General features: G+C 50.6%; 1 protein-coding gene across 1 annotated transcript in view; it reads right to left on the bottom strand.

Moving 5' to 3' along the window:
- Positions 1 to 25,958, bottom strand: part of MEGF9 (multiple EGF like domains 9) — a 48,151-nt gene that overhangs the window by 15,681 nt on the left and 6,512 nt on the right. Inside the window, exon 2 of the mRNA XM_064393266.1 lies at positions 9,761 to 9,953. Coding sequence (XP_064249336.1) covers positions 9,761 to 9,953 — 193 coding nt within the window. The remainder of the gene's footprint in view (positions 1 to 9,760; positions 9,954 to 25,958) is intronic.

Genomic DNA, 25,958 nt, shown 5'->3' on the forward strand with positions numbered 1-25,958 from the left:
TGTCAGACACTTTTTAAAGCAAAGGTCAATGATATAAATGCATTGAAACCACAAAAAAAAAATCCTGTTAACAGACCAATTGTGCCCATAAAAATCCAGAAATTTGAAAGAAAAGACCCACAGTTTAATACTTACACAGTGAGAACTGAACTGGATTCTGAGTATCAGCCAAGAATTTCTTTTTGGGGGAAGTGGGGAGAATGAGGGGGATGGGAAGAGGGAAACGTTTTGATGCAGCAACATCAATTACTCAACTCCACTTCAGATGATGATTAACCCCTCTGAAGCCAGCCAACGTTCAGCTCTCACAAAGAATTTATACAAATATGTGTTGGGATAGAACCAGACTTCCAGTAATCAAAATCTCCTGCCAGCACTGGTTTCCACCAGGTTTTTATGAATACACTCACTCTGGAGACCGTGTAGGTGGTGTGTATCACCATCACATCATCCATCAACCTTACAGATGTTTCCTACTGATTAAAACCATCACCAGCACACGAGGCACTGGCAAAAGGAGCAGGCAGGGATTGCTGGTCAGGGCACAGCCACATCCAAGGCTTGGATCCAGCATGGAATGGTGTGACCCCCCTGGGGATGAGGGCAACACAGCAGGTTTGGGAACCCCCCAGGGCAGGAGCTGGTTCATCCATCAGGGTCCCTGCTCTGCCTCAGGACACAGCCACCCCAGGCAGCAGCATTCCCACAGCCATGGGCACAGCAGTGTAAATAAAATATTGGGGTAGGGAACAGCCTACACCCAAAATTATGTCTGCAAAAAGCCTGCCCGGTTTTATTTCCAGTCCCCACAGCTCCCTTCCACTCCTCTCAAGGGGGAAGAGCCACAGGATCCTGTCACTTGCCAAGAGATTTGTGCCACTGGTGGCAACCAAATGCCCTCTGGTTGGGATTTTACACAGCACTGCAGCTTTACGGGTACAGAAGTCAAGGGGACACAGCAGAGACACCCCAGCCCTCCCTTGGATACTGGCAAAGAGGAGGACTGCAGCCAGTTTTGACCCCACCTGGGAGTGTCTCAGGAGCAGGGCACAGAGAATGGAGCACCCCTGAAGCCCAGAGCATCCTGCAGATGATTTCCTGCCAGGTCTGGTGCCTGGGGGAGGACACAGTGAGGGACTGGGCTTGGGAGCTCGGGCAATGCCCTCACTTTGCACAGACTGCACAGCAACTCAAGGCCTCATCACAAGGGGAAAAAAGCATGAAAGTATCTGTGATTGAGACAGACCACAATGTGCAGCCACATCTGCAAGGGGTCTCCACTCCCCCTCCACGGAAACATCTTGATTTTAGCAGGGACATGACAGGCACAAGATGGATGGGAGGATGAAGGACCATGGCCTTAGGGGCTGTTGGGAGACAAGCTGTGCACAGTTAATGGTCTAACAGAAAACCCTCAGCAAGCTCCAATCATTCCTATTCTTCCTTTTTTTTTTTTTTTCCCCCAAGGAGGAAGAATGGAGAAATTAATTTTGAATATATTCCCAGACACCAGAAAAGCTTGGATGCCCCAGTCAGAGCCCAGGGACTCCCTGGCCATGTCAAACCCAGCCAGAACAGCACAGCACCAAGCTCCTGTGCCTTTATTTTCAAAACATATGAGATTGGCAAGATTTTGAGGCAGAGAAGGAGGGAGCTTCCATGGGTCTCAAATCAGGGCATGCCCTGCAGATGAGCCATACAAAACCTACAACAAGAGTTTTCCCAAATCCATTTACTGTTTTCCCCTTGAAGCACAGAGCACACACCCACACATTGCCCTAAGAAAGAGCAAAGTGAGAGCTACACCAGTCCTGCCCTGGACATCTCCAGCGTCACCTGTCCCCTTGGGAAGCCCCAGTGACAGCAGTGCCCATCAGCTGTCCCAGCAGGGCATGGGTGTCCCTGGAACAGCCACACTTCACAGCCACAATTCACAGCACTCCATGGGAACAAGGGAAATCGTGTTGAACCACGAGCATCTTTAAAACAATCCCCATGAAAAGGCTTTGTCACACTTTGATGGGATAAGACAAAAGGATTCTGTACAAGATTAGGAGGATTCAGAAGAGATGTCTCCAAAAATGGTGTGTTCCTCCAGGGAGCTGGGCTCCTTTAGTGCTGATTTTCTGTGGTTTCTGACAGCAGCCAGGGCAGAAATCTCTCCTACACCTTCCTGGGCAACGTGGAAAAGTTCACATTTGAAAGCCAAATGCTCCAAGACACTTTGGTGGGAAAGCAATGCTGTTAACACTCAGAATCACAGAATCACTCAGGTGGAAAAGGCCTCCACAATCACTGAGTCCAACCTTTGACTGATGATCACCAGAGCACTGAGTGCCATGTCCAGTCTGCTGAACCCCTTCAGGGATGGGGACCCCACCACCTCCCTGGGCAGCCCCTTCCAATGCTTCAAAACCCTTTCCATGACAAAATTCTTCCTGATGTCCAACCTGGTGCAGCTTGAGGCTACATCCTCTCCTCCTGAGGATACCAAGAACCCTCCCAGCCCACGTGCTGCCTTTTCTGTCAGTCAGTTATTGAATATCAGCACATGAGAGAGGAGAGCAGGAAAAAGCCCCACACTGGGTTTCTCCTCCCCACTCCCTCAGCTCAGCCCAAAGCTGCTGGTGGCAGAGGTGGGAGAGTCAGTGGGGTCAGGGCCAAGCCCTGCACGGGCTCTGAGCCCCTTTGTGGAGGGCACAAGAAGCAGAGCTTTATGGGGGCCAACACTGGCCCATTGTGTGCCACATTCCTGCTCCGTGCTGGGGCACGGCAGCTGTTTTGTAGGGCAGCAGCAGGGACACTTCACAGCTCTGAAAGGCCACTCTGTAAATGTCAAAGGGCCACCTTGTCTGGCCACCGCCGCCTCCGCAGCCCCAGCTCCCCCAGGAGCCAGGGAAAGCCAGGAATCTCCAGGCTGGGCTCTGGAAAGCCAGGAATCTCCAAGCTGGGCTCTGGAAAGCTGGGCATCTCCAGCAGGGCTGTGGAAAGCTGGGAATCTCCAGGCAGAGTTCTGGACAGCCAGGAATCTCCAGGCAGGGCTGTGGAAAGCCAGGAATCTCCAAGCAGGGCTGTTCCTTCCAGGTGAGGTGCCCTTGAAGGAGGGGAAGGAGGCAATGGAAAGTCTGACCCTGGAGAGGGAGGCTGGCTGGGGTCTCCTGCACAGTTCCACGAGTTCCTCACTCACACAAAGTCTCAGCCTCAGCTGGGGGGTGCTGGTTTCCCAGAGTAACCTCTGGGGATCATGTGCAGGGATGGCCAGGGACCCTCAGTGCAGAGAAGGACACATCAGTGGGGGTGCCAGGGAGATGGGGCTGGTCTCCACTGAACACATCCACTGTCCCAAAGGGTTCCTCCATCCCCCAGAGCTCTGCTCAGACAGCAGAGGAAGACTCAGGGTACAAGCAGTGCCTGAAGTACAGGCTGGGCACCACCCCCCAACCAGAATTTAGCCACAAAAGCTTAAACAGTTCAGCCCATATTTCTTTTTGAGGGCAGTCAGTGTTTGCCAGAGCAGCAAAGTTGGCAACAGACAAGACAGGAATGGCAAAGCCTGCTCGAAAATCCACAAAATAACAGGATTTCTGAGAAGCCATAATTACCAGAGGGGAGATGATAACAATCCACCTTTCCCTGCTGCTGTGTCCAGTCACTCATTCATTTCCCATTCCTGCCTGCAACTGAATAAAAATGGGTTCAGGTGCCTTTACCTTCCTGTGGGGGAGAGAGGAGGAGGAGAGCTAATCAGATGTAAAGGATGTGAGAGGCTGGAATAGAGGAGAGATTTAGATAATTAAACCATGCAGAAAAATAGGCTTTAACAGGGTATTCTTCTGCTTTTCTGACGTCCACATGTAATAATTTCCGCTACAAAACAAGATCTGTTCTCTGCACAGTGATGCTGACAAGGCATTACTGGGAGATAATGAGCCACCAGTTGTGCTCATCCGATCTATAAAAGGGAGAGCAGTCTTTTTGAAGAGAAAAAGGGGGTTTGTCTGGTTTTGGGGGGGCTTTAAAGCACAAGTCCTTGTGGATTTCAGCTCCCGAGGTCACATCTCCAAAGGGGAGCAGTGCCTGATGTGTTTACTGGACTGCTAAAATACAGCAGAATGGAAAGACGGATCCCACGCAAAAGAGAGACATTTCAGAAGTGTGATGACACTCTGCAGACAGAAAATGAAGACTTTATCTATGCAAAACAAGAACTCCCAAATCACTTCTCCCAAATAACCTCCAGGGTCTGGGATGGCCAGCAGCCCTGCAGGCTGGTGAAGCTCCACAAAAACCTTGAATTTCAATGGACCTGCATTTCCTGACCCAAAAAAACCCCACCAAACCCTGCCTCACATGAGGTTCAAGGAGTGTCCACACCAGGCTGCCCCCCACAGTCTCTTTGCACCTCCCCACATCCCACCAGCTCCCCAATCCCAGTGTGTGGCTGTCCCTGCCCAGCTGCCCGAGGTCCCTCAGAACCCTCAGCCCTCATTCAACACAGCACTTTGTCCAGCACTGCTGACCTTACCCTCAGCAGCCAGGCTCTTGCAAATCCCCACGAGCTGGGGTCACAAGATCAGCCTCTCCACACAGAATCCCACCACAAAGGCAGCACACAGGGATGGCCACTGCCCTCCCTGCCTGGCCTGGCAGCATCCCTGCTCCAGGGGACAGCCATGTCCAGACACTCCCAGGGACACTCTGCCTTCACTCCTTTAACATGAACACAAAGCCTGAGGTGCCCGTGAGGGGGCAAAGCATCTCTGAGTTAACACCTGATCATTTATATGTATTTATCTTTTTTTCCCCCCTCTTTTTTTCACTGGAAATGAGTGACAGGAGCTCTCTCTCACATGACTTATGCCAAGCCTGCAGCACAAGCCGTGCAGGAATCAGGATCACAGGGCTGGCTGCAGCCAGCAAGAAGGAAAGGCTGCTGGATCAGCAAAGAAGCAGAACACTGTACCCTTGGGCATGGGGTTTCAGCCCACAGCAACCAAAGGAGACGAGACATCACCTTCAAGCTGTCTGCTGGCGCTTCTGCTTCCCACTGCCCTTCTACTTGTGGGAAAACTGAGGCACAGGCAGAGGGAGCAACTTAGATTGATCCACAGACCCCACTTTAACAGGCATCTGTTTCCTCTAGTGGCAGCATATGTGTACGATTAGTTTAGAGCTTTTTAAGGCAACTGGAAAAACCTAACCCAGTTTAGATGGTTAACCTGGGTTCAGGTAAACCATGTGGGAAAGTTGTGTCAGGGGGTTTAGGCTGAATACCAGGAAAAGGTCCCTCCCCAGAGGATGTTGAGCTCCCCAGGGAAAAGGCTCCCCAGGGAATGGTCCCAGCCCCAAGACTGCCAGAGCTCCAGGAATGTTTGGGCAACACTCTCAGGCACAGGGTGGGATTGTTGGGATGTCTGTGCAGGGTGAGCAGCTGGACTGGGTGATCCTTATGGGTCCCTTCCAGCTCAGAATATTCTGTGATTCTGTGATCCTTAAAACCCCCAGCAGCCACAGCTCTCCTCTTGCTCCCTGGCACAGGTACTGCTGCATCACTTTTCTTCCCTAGAACCAGGACAAGTTTAAAAAACAAAACCTCCCAGGGAAACAGGGAATTGAGGGCTGGACCCTTCTCCAGACAGCAGCATCTCCTAGCAGCATCTCTGCTTCACAGCTCCAGTCCCTGTTCACATCCCAAACCCACAGCAGCTCCCAAGCAGGGCCAGCTGCTCGTGGGCTAAACATGCTGCCCCCACAGCTTCAGGAAAGGAAGAGCCACACACACCCAAGTGCTGGGCCAGGAAAAGTTGGGATAAACACCTCAAAGGAGGTAAATCCAGGTCAGCCCTCCTGCAGATGAGCTGGGTCACACTGGGCTGCCCTGGGCCAGTGTCTGCAGTGCCACGTGGGGACGGGCAGAGCTGCCAGCAAGGTAAAAATAAACAAACCAAAACTGCAGAGTCATCTGCCATCTCCTGTCCCCAGGAGGGGGATGCTGCCTCGTCCAGGCTGGTGCTGCTGCAGCCCTGGTCCTTCACACCCCACAGCCAGAGGCCAGGTTTACATGGAGAATTCTCTCAGTGTGTGTTTAAAGAGCTGAGCCTGCACAGCTCCTCACACCAGGGCACGAGGGCTGCAGAGCTCAAGGCTTCCTCAAACAGAACTCCTTCCCTCAGCCTGCTGATCCCAGGGCTGTGTGCTGGCTCACACTGCCCTGGCTCAGCTGGGGACACAGGTGGCACTTTGGGCAAAGCTGCACAAGGTCCAGAGGGCCAGAAACACCGTGAGGAGCCCCTCTGCTCCCACTGTCCCTGCCCTGGGACTGGAGACCACCAACCCCAGCCCACTCCTGCTGCCTCTGCCTTGGCTCCCTGCCCAGCCTTAGGGAGCCAGAGGTGAGAGTTCAGGCACAGGACTGCTGCTCACATGAAGGAAAAACGGGAAAAGAATTGCACAGGAGAGGTGTGGGCTGGCCAGCCTGCCCTTCTCCAGCAGCACTGATCACTCACTCCCCACCAGGCTGGGAGGTTCTGCTTTCCTCAGAGGACACAGCACAGCCTCCAACTCCACAGCTCCAAAAGATGGCGAGAGATGCAGCTGGTGCTGGGCTGGGGCTACATCCCCATGGGCTGAGGCCACTGCCAGGCACTGTCCCCACGTGTCACTGTCCCCAGAGCAGGAACACAGCCCTTCCAGCCCAGCCCCTGCACCCACATGAGTCACCGTCCTCGTTCTGCACCACTCTGACCTTGACCATGGCCCTTGAAACTTCAGCTTCTTTCTCCACCCTTCCTCCATGGACTGTGAACACTTCCAGGCCACAGCTATCTTTAGCAAGCATCTGCACCGCATCCAGCCCAAAGAAATGTGCTTTTTTCTGAGGTTTCTAGGCGTTAACCACAGCAGGGACCATTCCCTCCCCTCCCCAAGATGTGTCAGCCCTCTCTGAGCAGCCCAAGACTCCATCCAGCACCTCAGCAAGCTCCAGCCTGAGCCACACACAGCTTTTCATCTAACAAAAAAACCACCCAAACCAGAGCACAGAAATTCTCTGCCATCCCACAGGGGGATCTGTGTGGATCTTCCTAGATAATCAAATTTAAACCACCACCAAAACAGACCTTTGATTAGCAGCCATGGAGCCCATTCATAGCGACAGCATGTCAGGTCAATGTTCACTCCCAAAATCAACTCTGTGCCTCAGGAAAGGGGTTTTTTTTAATTTTTGTTTGATGGTCTGCATTTGAGGTCTAGTTAACAAACAGGGGACTTGGGTTGCCATCTGGCCAGCCCAAGAGCATGCTGAGAAATAATACCAATAATCATCATATGGTGCTGCTTTAAAAGGCACTTTTACAAAAGCCTGGGTGAGCTGACTGAAACCTAAGAGGGATCTTAGTGTGCCCTGAGGGCTCGGCCTTTGGGCACTCTGCCCCTCCAATCAGCCACCCTCAAAAAGGGTCAGAGTCCAAAATCTCTGCTGCTGTTTCGCCCAGAGCCCCACTGGAACAGCCATGGCTCTCCTCTGAAGCCTCACACAGGAATTCGCTTGTGCAAGTCGAACTGGGCTGGTGCTTTATTAAATAAATAAATTGTACAACTTACAGGATTTTCCATGTCAACAAAACAGTAGCTGGTTGCTGGTATTGGGCAATGCCTGCGTGCCTCATCCCTGAGCACAGATTGCCTGAGGGACACTACTGCTCCTGCAGGGACTGCTCACAGCCACCCAGGGCTCCCAGCATGGGAGCCAGAAATCCCTTGCTGCATTCACACCCACTTCCCTGCAATGGGCCCTCCCACCCATCAGGCCAGACCCCACTGCAGGGATGCCCCACAGCCCTGGTGCCTGCCCCAGCTGTGCCAGCTGCAGACAGGCAGGAGCTGTGCCCAGCCCTGGTGCCCACTGTGACACAACAGAGCAAGGGGAGCACCTGCCCTGCTGGCCTTTGTGTCCCACTCCATTTTCCCACACTCAGCACCACGCCAGGCTGCCCATCTCCCAGCCCTTCTGATGCCCCCAGCCCTGTAACACAGACAACTGACCTATTTTTCTCTTTTTAAACACCCAGAGGTCATCTCTGTCTGCAGCAAACCCCTCTGAGCCGGGAAGGGAAACAGAGTGATCTCTGTTAGCAACATCCCCCCTCCCCAAATCTCCCTCCACGTCTTGCCCTGTGCTGTCTCTTGTGAATGGCTGAGAATGAGCATCTCCCCCATCCCTGCAGGCTGTGAAATGGTGCTGAGGAGAGGCTGGGGAGGTCCCTGCTGTTTCTGGCTCCACGCAGATGGCCCCAACTCCACCTCATTCTCCTTCACAACTCAGAGCATCTCACCCGAAGCTCCCAAGGGCGTTCCTCGGCTCGCCCCATGCAGTGAGACATGGGGAGACACCAGACATGTCTGTGCTTCACCCACTGCCCAGTAACTCAGAGCTGGAGCAACAATGTTCCCCTCCAGTTAACCCAGTTGCTCTAGCAGCACTTTCTCTCCTCTCTCAGTTCCCAAAGATAAGATGTGCCCATCTCTCTTTCTGCCCAATTCATTATTCCAATAAATCTGACCAAAATCCCACTTTCAATTCTGTGGCAAACCCTGATGCTTCCAGGCACATCTTCCTATACCTAGAACAGCCACCAAAAAAAAAAAGTGATAAAACTTCATACTTTCCACCCTCAAGAATCACCTCTTTTAGTAAGAAGGTCGCTCTCCTCAACTGGAGAGCTACTTTTAGGTTCCGAATTTCAGAGCTTATGCAAGCAGAAAAATGCAGCACTGAAACAAAAAGGAAGGACATCAACAGAGGGTTTGGGCGTTTGGGAGAAGATAATCTATAAAATAATTACAGGCAGCATGTCCCTGCAGAGCATTTTCACTCTGACTCAGCTCCTGTCCTGGCAGGGAACTGCAGGTGTTCCACACACGCTGAGCCCAGACCCAGCCCTAGAAGACAATAAGGCAGCAGGAGCCTGGGAAGGCTGGAAGTTGCTGCAGGGTGGTTGCTGGGGTCTCCTCCAAGGAGAGACTTTGAAACTTGCAGGCCCCATGAGCACAAGGTGGAGAGCCAGGGGGTCAGGCTGCTGCTCATCTGATCCTGCAGGAACAGAGATCCCCTCGGCTCAGCCACTGTCTCTAATGGCTGACAGATCACTGCTTGGAAAATCATTGCGTGCCAGCTTTCACAAGGCAAGATGTGAGGGTGGGTGAGGTGAAATGAAGAGGAACACATTCATTATACAAGAGCTCCAAGCATCAGCTCTGGTGCCTGTAAACACCAGGCAAGGCAGGAGCTGACTCTGCTGTTGGGCCGCCGCTTCCACCGCAGTGCTCAGCGAGGGCAGAGCACAAAGCTTTGCCTGCCCCTGGCATAAAACCCATCCCTTTGGAAAACAAACCCCTCCAAAGCCCCCGTGCTCCACCCCAGCCTCTGCTCCCCTCCCAGCTCAGGAGCGAGGGCAGCCCTGCCCAACAGGGACTCAGAGATGCACAAGGCATTAGGAGAGGTTCTGCCTCCATGCGAGTCCCAGACACAAGTCAGCTCCCCTGGGGGCTGCCAGGGCTTTTGCCACAACCACGGGTATTTTTATAATTCAGCTCTTGAAAGAGGAAGAATAATATTCATTAATTTTTATAAGACCAGCTTCCCTCCTGCTTATTTTTTTTCCCAGCACAGACAACAAGACCCACTCTTACCCAAAACCCAAACCACACCGAATCCCGACGCCTTGCGCGCAGAACCCGCGTGGCACGCGGCGCTACTCACTGGTCACACTGCTCACTGGTGGCTCCAGCAGGGCTGCAGCTGCAGGGCTGGCACTGCTGGCCACCCTGCTGGGGGAAGAAGCCGTGGGCACAGCTGTGGCAGCGCGGCCCCGCGTAGCCAGCCAGGCACAGGCACTGCCCCGTCGTGCGGTTGCATCCGGCGCTGCCCACCGAGCTGCAGTTGCACAGGTCTCCTGCAAGGGAAGAGAAACAGAGGCATGGAACCTCAGAACTGCAGAATGCTTTGGGTTGGAAGGGGCTGTAAAGCCTATCTCATTCCAGCTCCCCTGCTGTGGGCTGGGGCAGCTTCCAGGCTGCTCCAAGACACGTCCAACCTGGCCTTGGACACTTCCAGGGATGCGGCAACCACAGCTCCTCTGGGCACCCTGTGCCAGGGCATCACCACTCCCTCTGCATACCCCCATCATCACTTTAAGGATGATTTTTGCTTTAAAATGTTGAGATGATGGACAAAAACCACAATGGGAGCAGCCTGGGGTTTGAAACACCACCACAGCTCATGCTTGAAATCTCTCCAATGAAGAGCTACAAGATTATGGGTATAACTACCTAAAATATGTAGCTGTGCACAATGTCTTTATGTATATACACACACCTATCCAGCCTCTGACTCCACTTCTGACAAGCAATAAGTGTGTAATATCAGGATAAAATCAGTAACAGGTTGCAAAGTCATAAATTCTAAGAGCCTCCACTCCACAGCACTGGAACAGCCCTGGTACCACAGAACATAGACTGACATGACAAACTCAGTATCTCCCACTTCTGAGGAAGGGATACAGAATCCCCTGAAAATCTGCCCTCAGGGGAGCACCAAGTGCATGAAAACTGTGCTTTAAAAGCTCTGGTAGAGCTGGAGGCAGGACAGAGACCTCCACCACCTAAAACAGACCACCCTCAGTGCTGTGGTGAGAGGGGATGGCTCTGGGGACCCCAACATGGTCTTTGGGGACACTGTATTTCCAGGGGTGCTGGAAAGCATGCACTGAACAGCTGCTTTTTTAGGAGAGAAGCAAATCTTTTGATCAAGTGATGAATTCCCAGTCTCTCCACACATTATTTCTTGTAATACTTTAAAGCCCCAAAAGCACTGAAGAGAACAACTTCTCCCTGGCAATTTGTTTCTGCCAAGAGCTTTATCTCTGTTCTTTCACAGCAAAATATTTAGTGCCTTAATAATTTAAAGTCTTCTTCTGCCAAGACTGAATTATAAACAAGGATTATTTGCAGAAATAGTGCATAAAGCATCAGGGGCTTTACACAACTGCTGGTGTTTGTTATTGCCTGAGAAGAGCCAGTATTCAGGGCACTTTAGGGAGAGGGGAGAGGCCAGGTCCCCATCCCAAGAAAACTTGACTTAAAGCTCTTTTCCTTGTCATCCGTGTTCTTCTAACATACAAAGAAATGTGAGTTATTTAGTTTTATTACTCTACCATAGGATACCCACAGAATCCATGTTGTCCCTATACACCTGTGAAATAACACCCAAATTTTCTTCAATCCAAACTATCAGATAGGACAAACACCTCAAGATCCGCAATTATCCACTTCAACAGCCACTTCACATAATGAACTAAATTCCCAGCTCAATTATCCAAGCAGAACCATATTGATTTGGGCACTTGGGTTTCTCCCTTCCACCAGAGCAGAAACCACGAAAGCTCGTTGAGCAAAAACCCTCTGGAGTTTGTCAAACATGCATCAAAGCAAATTTCCCTTTCAGAACTCAACATGTGGTGCCATTGGACCTGCCAGACTTGATCAAGGAAAGAAAACAAGCATTGTGTCCATTCTAATGGCATGGGAGGCACTGACAGGGCAGGTCCCACACAGGGGGACGAGCAGCTCCATGTGGAGACCACCCCTGTGCTCCAGGAGCATTGAAGCCAGAGCCACCTCCTGACACTCCAGATGGATGGCTGGATGGAGAGGGCAGGAGTGGGGCAGTGCTTCAGGCAGTCCCCATCAGCACTGCCCCATCACTTGTGCTCCAGCAGGACGGCAGCACTTTGAACTTGAATCTGACCTTGTAGCACCCATTGCTTTCCATCCAACGCTCCTGTGCATCAAAATTGCGCCAGTTCAGGTCAGGCTCTGCCTTAGCTGACAAATTCAACAGCAATGCAGACACCACTGCAATGTCAGTGCCCCAGGAGAGTGAGAAATGCTGCAATAATCCAAAATAACACTGGCAAAACACTTTTTGCTTGGGAGGCTGGTGGAGCCTGGTTCTGCTAGTGATGGGGACAGCAGCTGAGCCTGTCTGCTGTGAAATCACCCCAAGTGTGTGGTAAGGCACAACTCAACAGATCCAGAAGTTGTGTCCCAAAAAGGTCGATTCCTTGAAGACCCAACCTCCCCCAACCACCCCAGAGACCTTTGGGAAGGGATGGTGGTCCCAGGTAGAGGAACAGCATCCCACATGGTCCCTGCCCACCCAAAACGCATCCAGCCCTGCTCACACATGGATGCAGCCCCAAAACACCCTGGAGCTGTTTGGCTGGGCAGTGGAGGAGACTCAGACAGCAGCACTGGAATCTGAACTCCATCAAGATCAAGGGCTACCCAAGGATGTACCAGGCCAGGAAAACCTGAGGGCTAACACAAAGGACACTTTGTTGTCCCCACCGCAGCCGGGTGGCAGAAGGCACGAACGGTCCTCAGCCAGAACAGGAACTGATAACGAACATCTGCCCTGGCCCTGGAACACAGCAGAGAGGACGAGCCCGAGAGAAGAAAATGAGGGAACACTGTCCTGGCTTCTGGCCAGAGCCTGGGTTTAGGAGCCTTTATTCAGTTTTTTCAGGCCGATGTTTTGCTTTTGAAGATAACCTTCAAAAATACCTCGCTGAGAGCTTTTGTGAAGGCAAAGGAATGAAGAGGGTGGATGAACCCAGGGCTGTGCCACTCCAGACTGCACAGTCATGGTTGGAGGGTTGTGTTGAGGCTGGGATAACACCATCAGCAAGGGAGCCAAGGGCAAAGACTCTCAGGGATGAGGCACTGCTCCAAGCTCTGACTCTTCTCAGTTTGCTGTCCTGACTCATCCTTGCTCTGCCTCAGTTTCCCCATCTCAGGGTGTTCCCCTGCCCCCAGGGCCTCCAAGCCCTGCTCGTCTCTGCTTGTTCCCCATTGCTAAACCATCAAGGTTCCCTTCCTTCCCCACAAAGCTCCATGTTTATCACAGATAAAACCCACCACCTTTGCCCGTGAAGGGACTGACAGGCTTTAATTAATTAACAGCATAAGGATGTTCTGAGGTCCAAGAATAGAGGCACCATAAAAAAACCAAACATGTTTCCATTCAGGAACAATATTTCACCTTCACTGGTTGTTACTTAGAGGAAGGTGGAGTGGAAGGAAAGGTTCCTCATTTGGGAAGCAAGGGGCATGCTGCTGTGTGGAGACAGATTTAACATCCAATTTCAGTTAGCCCCAACCTAAAATCAATTCATTTTTAGTGTGCAAAAGCCCTAAGTTACCAATAAACTGGAGAATAGCTGTTTTATGTTGTATTGGATCCACACCATGGCTGTAGATAGCACTGAGACAACCAAGAACCTCCAGGTCTGAGGGTGCCCTGTGACCCCTCAGTGTGGTCACCTCAAACTCTGTGCCAGCTCCCCTGTCCACCCCTAATAAAGATCTCAGCCTCCAAATCCCATCCTAATGCAAACCCCAACTCTGCAAATCCCAGCAACATCCCAGCCTGTGCCAGATCCATCAAGACCCCACATCCCTTCATCTCCCATCTCCTCCTAGTACTTAAACAGGGTTTGCTCTGATGTAAAAATCCTTCCTCTAATTATTTTTTTCACATCCTTTCAGCTTTGCAGTGTTTTAAGTTTTCACACATTCTATAAGCGTGATTCCTCCTCCCTTCCAAACCACTTAATGAATGAATAATTTAGAAAACAGGTGAAATATTTACAAAGGGTAAAGAAGCCAACACTGTGAAAGGCACGAAGGTCTCTGTGAAACCACATTAGCTGGGGACATCCTGAACCAGTGCAGGTCCTGAATGAACTCACCCGGGAGCCAGCCTGAAAAACCCAAGGTGCACATTTTTGGTTATAAGCACATGCAGCTGGAAGAACAAGCTGTGGAGGCCTACAGGTGCTATTTATTGTCCTGCTGCAAAAGCATCCCCAAGGAGATAGACATTTTCTATTCTCCAGACTAGATGAAGAGGAAAAAAACCAAAAATATTTCTAACCTGGAGGTACTGTTGGGTTTTTGGGAGCCAGAGGTTCAGCCCCAGTTTGGCACCTGCAGCTCTGAAGCCAACACAGCCCAGTAAGAACCTCACCTCCCAAATATTCCCCAGGTATCCCAAAGGATTTAAACCACTGCACTCAACAGCATCCTGTCCCTGGAAAGGCTTTGTTTTTATATTAATTTAGCAGTTTTCCCTCTTCCCCAGACTTCATTTCCAAATTCAAGCCCTACTTTCTCTTCCATTTCCCCTTCTCAATCCCTCTGCAGGCACCAGTCCTGACAAGACAGGAATAAAGGGATCAGGCAGCAGGTTTAAAAATCTATCCAAAGTCATTTCCTTTCCCCTTGTAATTAAATTGTAGAACTCATTGTCAGGGGATGTTCTGGCTGCCAGAAATACCTAGGGCTTCAAAGCAGGACTGGAAAAGCTCACAGAGGACAGGTCCACTGGTGGCTGTTAAACACAGGGATCTGGAGGAAGCATCCTGATGGGAAAGGCCTGGAACTCTGTCCAGAAAAGTCAGGATCATGTGTCCTCTTGGCATCTTCTGGCCTTTCTTGGGTGGGTGAAGCTTTGCTCTGAGTCAGCCTGGCAGTTCTATTTTCTCCTCGTTTGCACTGCTCAGAGATGGCAGCAGCTCCAGCTCTTCCCCCAAACACACCAATCCCCCTTAAAGAGTCAGGCACTGCTCTTTGCACTGGGAATTTCTCCTCATTACAGCCAAAGGCACAGCTGTGCTGCACCACTGCTCTGTCTTTGCCCTTGCCTCTCAACAGGCTCTTTCCCTTCCTCCTGAGAAGACATTTCATGCACTGGTGTGCCAAACCTCCCCAGCAGTGGGATGAGGGTCAGGACAGTGCTGTTCCAGCATGGCACAGTGGCAGTAGGCATGAGCCAGCTGTTGAAAGGGAAGGTTCCATCCTACCCAGCTCCTGTCAAACAATTCCCTGAGCTCCAGCCCATCTCTTCCACATCTCTGATGCACCACGTCAGTGTGCTCCAGTCTAGCCCTGGACTGGAATTGGGGTTCAGCTCCATCTCTCCTCACTTGGATGCAACTCCACTGATGCTCTGAGTGCAGGAGTTGTTATCCCAGTGCAAGGATGCTTTGGCCTCCAACCTTTCCCCACAGCTGCAGCAGATGTGAGAGGGCACAGCCTGGCTGAGCTGGGGAACATCTGCCATGGGCTAAGAGCTCCTGCAAGAGCAGGCCAGAGAGGAGCTGATGCACTGCAGCTTCCCAAAGAGAGCAGTTCTGCCAAGTCCCAGGGCTCATCCCCACCCAGACAGCACTCAGCACAAAGTAAGAGTCAACTCTTGCGTCACCAAGGTGCACTGGAGTGCTCAGACCTGTAATTTACTCTCACTTGAGGCTACAATGCAAAGCCAAAGTGGTAGGAAGAGTATCTCTGCCTATCCCCCAAAAAAATTTATATACACATAGGAGTCTCTTCTGTTTTTAGCATTCACTTTTTTACTGAGTGCACCACATTCTGGGCACTCACAGCCTCCATCAAGCTCCAGGCTCTGCAGACTCAGGTGCTGATGGTGAAGAGAACTTCATTCACATTAATGCTGTTAAGAGTGTTAGTTACTTGTGTTGTTCCATAAAAGGCTTTTACAGGTCAACAAGGGGGAAAGGACAACAATTTCTCAATTCATATACATCACTTGTAATGTCATTAGAAGATTAAACCCATCTGTTGAGGAATATTGTAGCAGATCAAATCTCTCACTTATCACTTGGAAATCAGCACAAAGCCAAGGTCCCAACTTTGGGGTCACCAGCAGCTGCACAAGCACTTTTGATCAGCCTGAAGCAGGCAGGTTTGGGGCTTCAGCCAAACTCCAGCTCAGCCTCAACTGTGTCAGCCCCTGCCTTCCCAAAGGGATGGAGATCACTCCCCACCAGAGCTCACAGCCCTCCTGCCCCCCAGCCATGAGCAAACCAGCTCCCTGAGAGCCTCCCCAAAGGCAGAGGCTGCTCCCTCCCTGCGACTGCTTATTTTTATTCCTTCTCTGCACCTGCAATGCAACCTGCAGGTGTGTGGTTTCTGAGGAGTTCCTGAAAGCTCCTGCACACAGAGCAATTTTGTTGCTTTTTTCCTCCTTTTTGATGCTAAACAAGTCAGCAACCTGTGCAGAGAGCTTTGAACCTGCTCGTTCCCCAGTAAACCTGCATCAAAAGTCAGACTCACAGGTGTAAAGCTGTCTTGGGAGACTAAAGGATAAGGCCTGTAAACATCAGGGGGAAAAAAAAAAGAAAAATATGGATTCTGATTAACTCAGTAATCCTCCTGCACTGGGAGATCCCCAGCTCACAGCTCTGCTGGAGCACAGCACCTGAGGGGCTCCCATGGATGGGACAAGGAGATGTCAGGAGAAGCAGGAGGGGTCCTGGAGTCATTAAGATCCAGGTAACAGGGCAGAAAAGCTGTGCAGGGGGGATTACACAGCTGCAGCTGAGGAATTATTCATTCCTATATAACAATAAGTTTCCACAGGCAGACAAACCCTCCGGGGTCTCTTACGAAGCAGACTGTGCACAAAGAGGAATGTGGCCCTAAAATGTTTATGATACAAGAAACTACAGTAACTTCAAACAGACCAAATACATACTTGAGGATTAAAACCTCCACAGTTTAAAAAAAAAAAGAATCCAAGCCTTTTAATTAATTTTAAAATAGTTTTGTTGGCGTTCTTCTTGAGTTGACTAAATTTTCAGCACTAATATTTCCACAAACGTCTACAACCATATAAATATTCCATGTTTCTGTTTGAAAATCTCTGTATTTTTTACCACCCAGTGTGTGACACAGCCAGCCCAACTCTGGGTTTAGAGATAAACAGGGTGAAAACTAACTTTGGCAAACACCTCCCCACCAGCACACAGAACCCTGGCAGCTCAAACCCTCCTGACAGATACACTTGCGTGGCACCTCTCAGGAAACTGAATTGTTTTGTCAGCAAAATGCTTTCACTGGAAGATCAAGACACCTCACACAGGATGGGGCTGGGAATTTATGAGCAGATTCCAATTTTAGTCTCTATCGACCATGGCCCAGCAGAGAAAGGGATTATGAAGAGCTGCATGAATAATATGAACTATAATCATCTGCTGAAGGCTCTGCGTGCTCTGATTCCTGCAAAAAGTAATTAAACTCACAAACTTTGCTCGGTGCTTTGGGGAGTTGCAACTAATGAATGAACACGTTAATTTATGGGAGATTTAAGGCTCGTCAGAGAAAACCCTGAGCAGGAACCATCCCTCCAACTGTTTGTGTTTGGGCTGTAAAGTTGTGCTGCGTGAATAACCAGCAAGAAAACAGAGATGAGCTGGGGGATGAGCTCGGGTGACAACTCTTGATCACTCCTACCCTTCTCAGCAGGGCCCCAGAGACTCCTCTGGGCAAGACCAGGGACAACAGGGTCAAGCCTTTTGTTTGAGTCACTGCTGGGTTTGCTGCTCCTGCTCATTGCTGAGAAGCAAAACTTTCTGTTTTGCTGCTGCTGGCAGATCCCAGGCAGGAGCAGGTGCAGCAGCACAGCCCAGGTTCCTGGCCACCCCACACTCCCAGGGATGCAGCAGAGCAGGGACTTTGTCCAGCCTGCAAGGAACGGATGTGCCCAGAGACAGGAGCTGCACATTTGTCTACAATGAAGCTACTCCAAACCAAAATCCATTGCTGCAAGGCATGCAGCCTTCCAGAGCCTTCTCCCCTCCAGACCTTGCCTGCAGACACAACAGATCCTCCTCTCCCGAGTCCCTGCAATCAACTCCTGATGCTCCCAGTGTCAGCTTCAGGGACAGGGATGGATGTGACCTCCAACCCCTCCTTCCAGAGCCAGCCTGGGGCTGAGCTCCCATGGAATACCCAACCCGAGAGCTCCGTGGGTGCTGCTGAGCAGGGTTTGTCATCCCAGCCATGGCTCACACTGCCTGGGAGAAGAGAAGGGAATGGCCAAGTCCAGGCTGCTGGAAAGCCATTTTATGCTGAGTACACAGAGTAGGTGGTGACACGTCTGTTCAGTGCCATCAGCTGCTGAGGGGATGGGAGTGGTGAGGACGGTGACAGCCTCCCTCCCCCAGGCAGGTACATCATGTACAAGCTGCAGGGCTGGGGTCCCTTGGGAGGTTTCCCAGGGAGGTGTCACATACACGCACTGTAAAATGCAGCAATTTGTTTGTTGTGAAGTCATAACTCAATTTCTTTACACCAGGTGTAGCCACAGTGTAAGCAGGTCCTCACTGGTGTATGGAGGGAGCTGCAGCTTGGCCTCACTGACCTTGGGCAGAGCTACCAAAGCTCAGCCCAACCTGGGATGAATGTGGCAAGAAGTCATCCTTCCTTTCTCCCTCATTTACAGCACTCTTACACCGGGAGGGAAGACAGAACAAAAGCAAGGAGATGCCAACAGCAACAGCACAACCCATAATTCAATATAAAAATACTTGGAAGTGCATCCTCCCCCAGCAGAAGCAGAGGACTGCTCAGCATCTCCTGGAAGCAGCAGCTGCTCCTGGGTGGCTGCCACAGCCCCCCAGCCTGCCCTGGGCACACACAGCCTCTGGGGATGGTCTTCACCTGGAGGGGCAGCACAAGCATCAGGCGCAGGTTTCTCTCCAAGCATACAGGACTGATTTTTGAACTGCTCTAATCATTGCCCAGGCCGAGAGATGCACTGAAAAGGAGACTCTGGGCACCCACAAGAGGTGGGAGATGGACCAAGGAGGGCTCACAGTGCTGTGAGATGAAATGCTCTCCACACAGGGAAGGGGCCCAACGTTCATGGCTTGGCACACAGACAGCAAGAGGCATTTTTACAATTTTTTTAACCTTTTTTTTAATGAGAAAGAAAAGGAAGACTTGCTTTAGAAGGTTTCAGGCTATTTTATGTCTAAGCCTGTGGTGAAAATCTGGAATGAAAACTTTCATCAGTAACTCCAGCAGGTGCCCAGGGCAGTTCCTTTCAAGATTCAACTCCTCCAGTCGAGCAGCAAAGGGACAGACCCTTAACAAAGGAGCCTTTTATCCACAGTGTTAATAAACACTAACTGAAAGTGTTAATAAAAAGAAGCTTTCCAGAGCCTGAGCTACGACCCCAGTTTGTCTCAGCTCTTTGCATTTTCAAGCTTGGCGATGAAGCAAAGCCCCAACAAATCCCAGGATTCATTCCCAATACACATTCCTAATTCTCCTCTACTCTAAACAAACATATTTAAATGCAGACTTTTATTCATCACAAACAGCAAAGTATCTTTGTTCCTCTCTCCCTCACTTTAAAGGCCATGCAGAGGAAGGGAGACAAGAGAAGAAAACTCTTTGACAGCATGCAGCCAGTGAGTCCCGCTCCTCTCACTGCTCCCGAGCTTGGTTCCAAGTTTAATAAAGGTGTTTTGTCTCCTTGCTTAATAAGTGGAATTACCATAGCAGAAAGCCCAGCGGGGGAAAGGGATAGCACAGAGCATGAGTAATCACAACTGGTTTCGGGCAGGTTTTGCCATTTGGGTCCTGTTTCAAGGTTATGATGACATAGTGCTATGGGCTGGTTTGGAGTTACCATAACTCCTGCCAGACAAGGAGTTGTAACTTACAATCTGCTGCAAGCAGGGAGAGCTGCTGGGACAGAGCAAGGAAAATGCATCTGAGCTGGGAAGAGAAGTTTCCTGCTCCTTACATTTTATTCTCTTATTTTATAATGCAGCCTTGCACTTGCCCTGCTATACTTTGCACAGGACACAGTGATGCCCTTACCTCCAGCTCACAATGAGTGACTTAAATTCCCACATTCAGAACTTGTTTCACACCTTTGTTCTCACCCAGCACCTGCCAAACTGGGTCCTAGATACTGTAGCCAGACAAAATTTGCTGGCAAATCCATGGAAGAGAAGCCAAGCTTTCAAAGAGGGAACTGATATGGGTCAGGACACGTCACGGAAAAAGACACCTGGATGGAGAAAGTCATCACTTATCACTGGAAACAGGGACTGCAGCAGATCCAGTATCATCTGCTGAGGGGAGCAGCCAGCATGGTGCAGCTCAGCTGTACTCCAAAACTTCCTCCAGCAACTGCAGCCATGGCATGAATTTAAAGAGCAGGGGCAGAGCCCACCTGCTTTGAGGGCAGCTGCCAGCCCCTGCCTCCCCCTCAGCTCTGCTTGGAGCCCCAAGCCCTGCAGTCAGGGCAGAACATCAGCTTTTCACTCCCCTCTCCTTAGTCACTGTGGATGGACACTGCAGCTCCATCCTGTCCCAGCTCCTGCCTCGGCCACGAGCTATTTGTTACCTGTATTTATTTCCAGCAATAGCTCTCCTACCAAAGGAAATGTTTCCATTAAACAGCACAAGTCCAGCAACCACAAACAGTAACTTAAAGCTTAAGCCAATTGTCTGAAACCTCCACAACAAATAGCAGGTCACTCAGGGAAGTACAACAGACAATAGCCCTATCCCACAGAACACCCAAACCCTCTGTAAATAGGCAAAACCCTTAAAAGTGTGACGGGAAGGATGGAGGCAGCCAGGCACAAGGGTTTCAGGCTCCCTGTGCAGCACTGCCCATCTCACCCACAGCTCAGGCACCGAGCTGAGACCAAGTCTGAGCCAAGATGCTGAAAGCAAAGTAGTGATTTGCAGAGCCAGGGCTGAGCCCTCCAGCATCACCAGGGGGGAATTACCCTCAGCAACAGCAGCACACTCAGTCTGGGGCTGGCAAAACCAAGCCTGATCCCAAGCCAAAGAAATGCTCAAAACCACAGAGCTTCCTCTGCAGCCAATGGGTCAGCTAGGAGAGGTTTGTTGACATTTCTATCTTGACCATTTCCTCATTTTTGAGGGCTTCATAATGACTGTTTTGGTATTGCAGGAGGAGGGGCAGTGTCTCCTCTTCCACCATCTCTGCTGTCAGAAAGAAACAAGGTGAAAGGAGGATCTGAGTCCCACCTGCAAAGAGGCATCCAAAATCCTATCAAACCAGGGAGCTGCCACAGCCCTAAGGTTCTACTCTGACAGGGCCAATAGTGCATCCAATGAAAATATAAATGTATCACCTGGAATTACAGATATACAGGCGGGAGAAATGCCAGCTCTGAGGCAAAGTTCATGTACAAAGCTCATGTACATCCTGACAGTGGGCACAGGGGATCCTCTCAGAGGGACCACAAAACCATGGGTGGTGAAGCAGAGAGGAGAGCATACATTCCCCAGTCCCTGAACTTGAACTCAAGTTCACACATCCACACACCCCCTGGAAAGCTTGTAAGGGGTCTATAAACCAAAAATCAGGGAGAGCCACTGCTCCAGGAATCCCCTGACACCAAACTGAGCTGCTGGGGGGGAAGGCTCTCTCCTGTCATTCTATCCATCCCAAACACAGCTCGCTGCCTTCCGCAGGGAAGTCAGTACCACCCCTGCAACTGTCCCTTCAGAGACTGGTCCATTTGTTGTTTATCTTTCATTTTAAATGGATTAGACATGTACAAAAGCCTCCCTTAAAAAGGAACAAGCAAGATGTGAAAAGGATGGGAAGATCCAACTGCCAGGTGTCAGCACTAATCCACGTCAAAGGGCACGCTGTCAACAACTCACTGTAAACTTCCAGGAGGAAGAAAACGCTCAGAATAAAACAGTTAAGACCAGATAAATGTTTGCCATTCATTATCTGGAGTCAAACTTGGATTTCTCAACAAGACAAAGCAAGCACATTAATAAGAGAACATCTTCTCCAGGGAGCTCCATGCCAGGCGTGCAGCCTGCCCTTGAAGGCAGCAAGGCTGGGGGCAGGTGAAGGCTCTGTTTGCCTTTCTCCAATAACAGGTATTTAGTTTTCTACGTCACCTTGCTTTATCATAGCCTGAAACCTGGCCAAGCACCCAGCTCCACCTCCCCATCTGCTCCCTGTGCCAGCTGGCCCTGTGGCCCAGGGGATGCTGAGCCAGCCACGCAGCCCAACAGCCCCCCAGACCCAAAGTGGGGCACCCCAGCCCTGCTGGGAACGGGGGGGCACTGCTGGAAAACCCCACAGGGCAGATCTCAACGTGACATGGATGTGCACAGGGAGGGAGGGAGTGCTGGGAGCTGGAAAACATGGCAAATTCCCCCCCAGATCCTTCCTCAAGTACTGGGACTGGGGAAAAAACCCACTGGCCATGGCAGGGAAGGGCAGAGCACAAAGCTGGGGAGGCTCCAGCAGAGACATCACCTGTGCTGGCAGCAAGTGAGCAAACACCCAGCCCTGGCAGGAGCCAACAGGTCAGCGTGCTCCATTTCAACTCCAACCACCTTCCAGCTTGGACAAAGCACTGGAGCACATCCTCCCTGGGCTCTCCTGGGGTTCCTGTTGCACCCAGCCCAGCTCCCCACAGGCCAGGCTGCAGTTTGGGGTGGGAAGGGCTGCATGGCAATCCCTCCTCCCACCCCACAGGCACTGCCAGCTGGGGCACTGTGCAAGCTCCCTGTCCCTTCCCCAGCCAGGAATGCTCCCAGCCTCTGGCACTGTGAAGGTGTGGGTGCCTCTGCCCCATTAGTCACCCCTCTGCCACCGAGATGGGTTTTGGGGAGGCAGCTGGCTTTGTAGGGAAAAAATCCCAAATTCCTGCATGTGCCCTCAGAGCCCAGCATGGTGCATTCATCCTGGTTTTTTTTCCCCCACATGACTGCTCAAGAGAGCATGTCTATTTTGGGGCAGAGAAAGAACACCCTAAAACCCAGTCTATAATGTTTGCTTTGGGATAAAAGGCAAGAGCTTTAGCTAGCAGAAATATATATATACACATATACCTATACTTTTTTTTTTAATAGAGTGAATGTAAATGGAATCATTGAAGTTTTCATAGCCCAAGGAGCTTTGAAAAATTTGGAGGGAAGGAACAGAACATCAAGTTTAAACTGCTTTCAATGAAAGCCCATTAAAGGAAAAGGAAACTTTTGCAGAAAGATATATGTTTTGCTGATTTTGACAAAAAGGACTGTTCAGAGGAGGGGAAGGACAGCTTTCATTTGAAGGTTTTGAGCATTGCTTTTGCACCTTTACAGCACTGCTCATGAAAGCATCCTCACAAACCTGTTATTGCTGGAACACAGCGTGCCCAGGGAGAAGGCAGGTCTGACCACGTGCAGGGTGAGGGCAGGGCTTTGGAGACAACCCTTGGCTATGCCATGAAAATGAGCAGTTATTACAAAAGGTAGGAGAAAAAAAATATCTATTAAAAAAATCATCAACTTCCTTCCCTTCCACTAGGCCCCTGGGAAGGGGAAATGCTGATCCTCCAGCTCACAGATGGTTCTCCTGGAACAAGCTCCTGGTTTCCACCCGCCAGCCACATCTAGTGCTGGGGGTGGATTTTGGAGGAGGCATGAAGGGCACCAGCCTCCCTCCTGCACGTCAGCACCACTGCACATGCCACAGGAGGCAGTGGGTATTTCCTGGGATGGAACACCAGCTTTGCCCACAGATCCCTCCCCAGCCACGACCACATCTCGCACTGCAGGAGAGGAAGCTGTGGGTTGAGCACACACATCCCTGGCAATTAAAGTCATCTTCTTAATATCAACCAGTCCCAGCCATCCTGTGACAAGGCACAGAAAATATTCATTACATCCCTGACATTTCAGACTGGTGTTCTTCTCATTCAGGTGTTGCTGGACCCGAGTTCCATTCGGTGACAGTCACAGTCTCATTCAGCAATTGTACAAAAGGATTGAGCATCACCTAAAAGGTTGCTTTTCCACCTTGTATCTTCTCAAAATTTCCCACAACTGTGCACACAGGGATGAATTTAGAGTAATGTCACCAACAAAGTGCTCAAATTAATAGCAATGAAGTGTAAGTGCTCCATGTGGCAGGCAGAGCCCTGCTGGGGAAAACGACCTGTGAAAGCTGAAAAAGCAGCCCACGATGAGACCACTGGGAGGAAAAAAAAAAGGCAACAAAACAAACAGTCCATTTCAATCTCCTTTTCATAAAGAGCCAAAATGAACCCAGGAACACATCAGAGAATAATCATTTAGCACAGATCAAACAGGAGCACTAGCATATTAAAAATACACGCAGCATTAATCAGCTACACAGAGTTATGTGCCATCATTTCCATAAATAATACAGGATCAAAGCAGCCCAAGCAGCACTATCAGTTAATATAGTCAGCCAGTCAGTCAAAATAGAGTAAAGCTGCCTGAAAACTGTGGCTGTGTAATTTGCCAGGAATAAAGCAGATTCATCTGAGAAGTGGCATGACCAGTTAAACGGGTAAAGGTTACCAGGAGCCTTGTCATTAGAGGGAGGTGATGCCACAAAGGAGAAAAAAATAAAAAAAAAAAGAATGAAAGGTTAATGCAGCCTCAACAAATTATTTAAAAAATACCCAAACCACTTGGGGAGTATCAATGTCTAGTGGTAACCCCTAGAAGGGCCAAGGTGTGGGGGAGAGGTGGGAGGGCTGACCCTGCTGGGAGCATCCCCGGATGCTGGAGCAGGGGTGAGCCATGGGGTGCAGCCCACCAGAGCCCCTTCTCCAGGCTTGGGGCAGTGCCAAGGGGCTCCCTTTGCCCAGGAGAAAAACTCCCTGCTGCAAAAAGCATCCTGCCTGCTCAGGGTGAGGGCTCAGCACCAAGAGCCTTTAAACACCCACCCATCCATGCATAGAAAATGCCTGTGTCATTAGGCCTTTTGCTGAAAGGCTGCAGAGCCATTTAGCTGCCCGATTTTTAAAACAGGCATGTGGAGCAGAGCTATAAATAGCAGGGATGCTTGCCTCGTCATGTTTCTGGGGGCTTATTTATAAGAACAGGGGGCAACTGAATTTAAAATGGTTAAAAAAGAAGTGTCTTGGCTTCTCTGCTTTAAAGCCAAGTTGCCAGAAGAAAAAAAAAAAAACCTTCAAGGCTTTTTGCTTTTTTCTTTTTCCAGGCAAAAAGCAAACGCCCATCGCTCATGCTCAGACTCTGAATCGGTTACATTTACAAGGCAAATTTTAATTCATACAGCAGGTGTTCAGAAATACATTAAAAAAAAAAAAGAAAAATCCTCCTTTAAGCAGCACAAGACCAAACCGAGGCTTTGCATTAGTTCATGCAGCTCCGGGGAAGCTCCTCATTCACTGAAACAGGACCCGTGTGTGTGAATGAGGAGCAGAGACCTCCAAAATCACTTCCAGAGCCGGGGCAGGGGAGAAAGCCCCGAAGGGCTGGAGCAGAGCTCTGCCAAACCCGGGGGCTGGCACCCCGACCCTGCTGCACCTTGGGGACACAGGGCGAGGGGAATTGTGCATGGGAGGATCCAGATGAGCAGCAGGCAGAGGAGGAACTCAGCCTCCAACAAAAGAGCCGCTTTGGGCAGCTCAGCAGCGTTTGGAGGGTCTGTTCTTCACAGGCAGCAAGGGAAAATCCCGGGAAACCAGGCGGACCCAGCAGCCCCCTCCCTGCTCCCTGCCTTCATGGAATCAAGAGAAAACAAGAGGAGACAGCCAAGCTGCTGCCAGGACAGCAGGCAGCTGGGATGCAGAAGCTGGACCATGCTCCCTGCATCCCTCCAGCAGGGATGGGAGTCAGTGACCCTGGCAGGACAGGGACAGCCTGCCCGGCTCCTCCAGGAGTGGCAGCTGCACCGAGCCAGCCCCAGCACCACCGGGAAGTTTCCTATTGAACAGGGGGGAAAATGCTCTGCCAGACAAATGAGGTTCAATTATTCCAAGTCTAGAATGTCTTGTTGGAAATGCTTCCAGACTGACAAGCTTTAATCCAATAAAAGACCCTTCCAGACAAGCCCTGCTGTGATTTTGGGAGCATTTCCCCCTGGCAGGGACCCAGCAGCCCCCAACCCCTCACTGGGGATGGATTTAGCCCCAGGCACAACAATTTTACAGGGCAGCCTCAAGGCACAGGACACTCACTGAGCTCACTGGAAGCTTGAGCAGAAGCAAAGCAAGAACAACCATTCCATTTCAGTCCGATACAACCCA

The sequence above is a fragment of the Passer domesticus genome, chromosome 18 (assembly GCF_036417665.1).
Source record: "Passer domesticus isolate bPasDom1 chromosome 18, bPasDom1.hap1, whole genome shotgun sequence".
Lineage (NCBI taxonomy): Eukaryota > Metazoa > Chordata > Aves > Passeriformes > Passeridae > Passer > Passer domesticus.